Source organism: Telopea speciosissima, chromosome 1 (genome assembly GCF_018873765.1).
Source record: "Telopea speciosissima isolate NSW1024214 ecotype Mountain lineage chromosome 1, Tspe_v1, whole genome shotgun sequence".
NCBI lineage: Eukaryota > Viridiplantae > Streptophyta > Magnoliopsida > Proteales > Proteaceae > Telopea > Telopea speciosissima.
The window spans coordinates 13321620-13324002 of NC_057916.1; the positions used below are offsets into that span (position 1 = coordinate 13321620).

The following is a 2383-nucleotide window of genomic DNA, read 5'->3' on the forward strand; positions in this document are numbered from 1 at the left end:
CGCGATCCACCGTTCTAGTAATCCCCACCGTATTACATTACGTCACCATTTAAGGGTAGGAACGTGTGATCCACGTTTCGACTACTGCTCATCTTCCACACCGGGCCCATGTCCTCACCTTCCTTCTCTTCTTCTACTTTTTCTTCTTCTTCTTCTTCTTTCTTCTTCTTCTTCTTTCTTTCTTTCTTTCTTTCTTTCTTTTCTTTTTCTTTTGTTTTTTTTTTTTTTTTTTAAATCACTCTACTACGTACACCTGTGGCGAGAAAAGAATCTCTACATCCATGATTCGAGTTTTTAATGATATTAAGAAGGGGTTTAAAACCCTAGAATTGAAATCTAGATCTGTCCCGGACTTGGCCCCAAATTGCCTTAACCCTTACTGAGCCCGAGCCCGAGCCCGGGAGGGATATCATAAAACTTGGTATCAATTTAATTAATTGTAATTTGTATGACCATATATATCACCAGTGGAAAATATATAGGTTTTTATATCAAATGTGTATTATTGGCGTCAGCTAATACGATGATCTGTTATCGATTACTAAATACATCATTCCCACACCGCTTGCATGGTGATTTTCTTTTTTTTTCTTTTTTAAATGTTTTTTTAACTAATATTATACAATTTAAGAAGCAACCTAATGATATTACTTAGTACAAGATATATTTTGATATATATTTGAGTAATGAGATGGAGTAGTTGTAGTTCCACCAGTTCAAGAAGATGATGATGATGATGATGATGATGATGGCATCTTTTATTCATTTATCTTTTCCTAAGTCTTAACGTCAATAATAATAATCAAATAAGTCAATTCCCTGACTTCGACTCACTTCCTCCCTTTACTCAACTCAACTCCCCCCTTTCATACTTTACTTTACTTTACATTACAGTACATGTGTGTTTATCTATCTTACTTCCAAGTTGCAACCCATGGAAACAAAATCTTATCTCTCTCTCTCTCTCTCTCTCTCTCTTCTAGATGAGATGACTCGGAAACTTCTCCACAAAGACTCACTCTTTCCGTCTCTCTACATTACATGTTGGCTTTCCACTCACGACTCGTTCCCGCATTGGCTCATCTACGTTGTCATCCTTACGTGGCTGCTGTCTCACCGCTAGCTAAGATACACTTGTTACCCACTAATCCTAATTCCCCAACTAATTAAACAAAACCACACAGAGATATGAGAGAGAGAGAGACACACACAAAGCTTTGGATTTCCTTAATTTTGTCTTATTTGTTACTTAGCCTCTACGAAATAAAGGGTAATCTCGTCATTCAATAAAGATTAGTCATAGTCATACTTGGTCAGCTTGAACCTATAAAACCCCATCAATCAAACACTTTTCCAATCTCAGCTTTCCATGAAGTGTTAAGAGTGACTTGATCCATTCCCCGTGAAGACACAAGACTTCAGAGAATCCCTTTTCACGTTTGCTTTTACTGTTTCTTCCTTTTTTTCTCTTACAGATATCAATCAATCAATCAATATAGACATAGCAGCAGTGATGAAGCGAAGCAGATCAAGTGAAGGAGAGATAGAGAACATATCCATGGCCAATTGCTTGATGTTATTGGCTCGAGGAGCAGGAGTAGGAGGAGGAGGAGGAGGAAGAGTTGGAATTGAATCCGACGAGTCGGTGGCTAACTCTTCGGGTCGCAGCTTTGAGTGCAAGACCTGTAATCGACAATTCCCATCGTTTCAAGCATTAGGAGGACACAGAGCAAGCCACAAGAAGCCCAGATTAATGGAACTTGGGTTGGGAGGAGATGACCCACATCACCAATCGCAACCGCACAACACACCCACGAAGCCTAAAACCCACGAGTGTTCCATATGCGGTTTAGAGTTTGCTGTTGGGCAAGCTTTGGGTGGGCACATGAGACGCCATAGAACCGCCTTGCCCGGAGGAGGTGGCAGCTTATCTCCTCCGCCACCAGCTCAACGACCATCACCACCCACGATGACGACGGCGACGACACAAGTGGCGGTGCTGAAGAAGTCTCAGAGTAGAAGGGTTTTATGCTTGGATTTGAATTTGACACCTTTCGAAAACGAAATTGGATTGGATTTTTCGATTGGGAAGATCTCTACTGTCCCGTCCTTGATTGCTTGATGGACTGGTTCTGATTATTCTCATGCCCCGTCCACCACGTTTGTGGCTGATTTTTTTTTTTTTTTTTTTTTTTCCGTTACATATTATTTCATTTGATTTAAATAATGTAGACGTACACAGAGACGCTATATAGATCAAGTATTCGGTCTTGTACATACTGGTTTTTAATGAGACTTTAATCCATTATTTTCTTAGACTTTGTGATGAACAAGTTTGTCTTTTTTCAACGCTTTCTATCTAGGGATGTAAATGGATAACCGA

The 2383-nt window shown here is 39.7% G+C and overlaps 1 protein-coding gene across 1 annotated transcript; it reads left to right on the top strand.

Annotated features, from left to right (window-relative positions):
• The first annotated feature begins 1474 nt into the window (after positions 1-1474).
• Positions 1475-2130, top strand: LOC122644949 (zinc finger protein ZAT8-like). The gene has a single exon (XM_043838311.1). The coding sequence runs from the start codon at positions 1514-1516 to the stop codon at positions 2120-2122; it is 609 nt and encodes a 202-aa protein (XP_043694246.1). The 5' UTR covers positions 1475-1513; the 3' UTR covers positions 2123-2130.
• Positions 2131-2383: the final 253 nt, after the last annotated feature.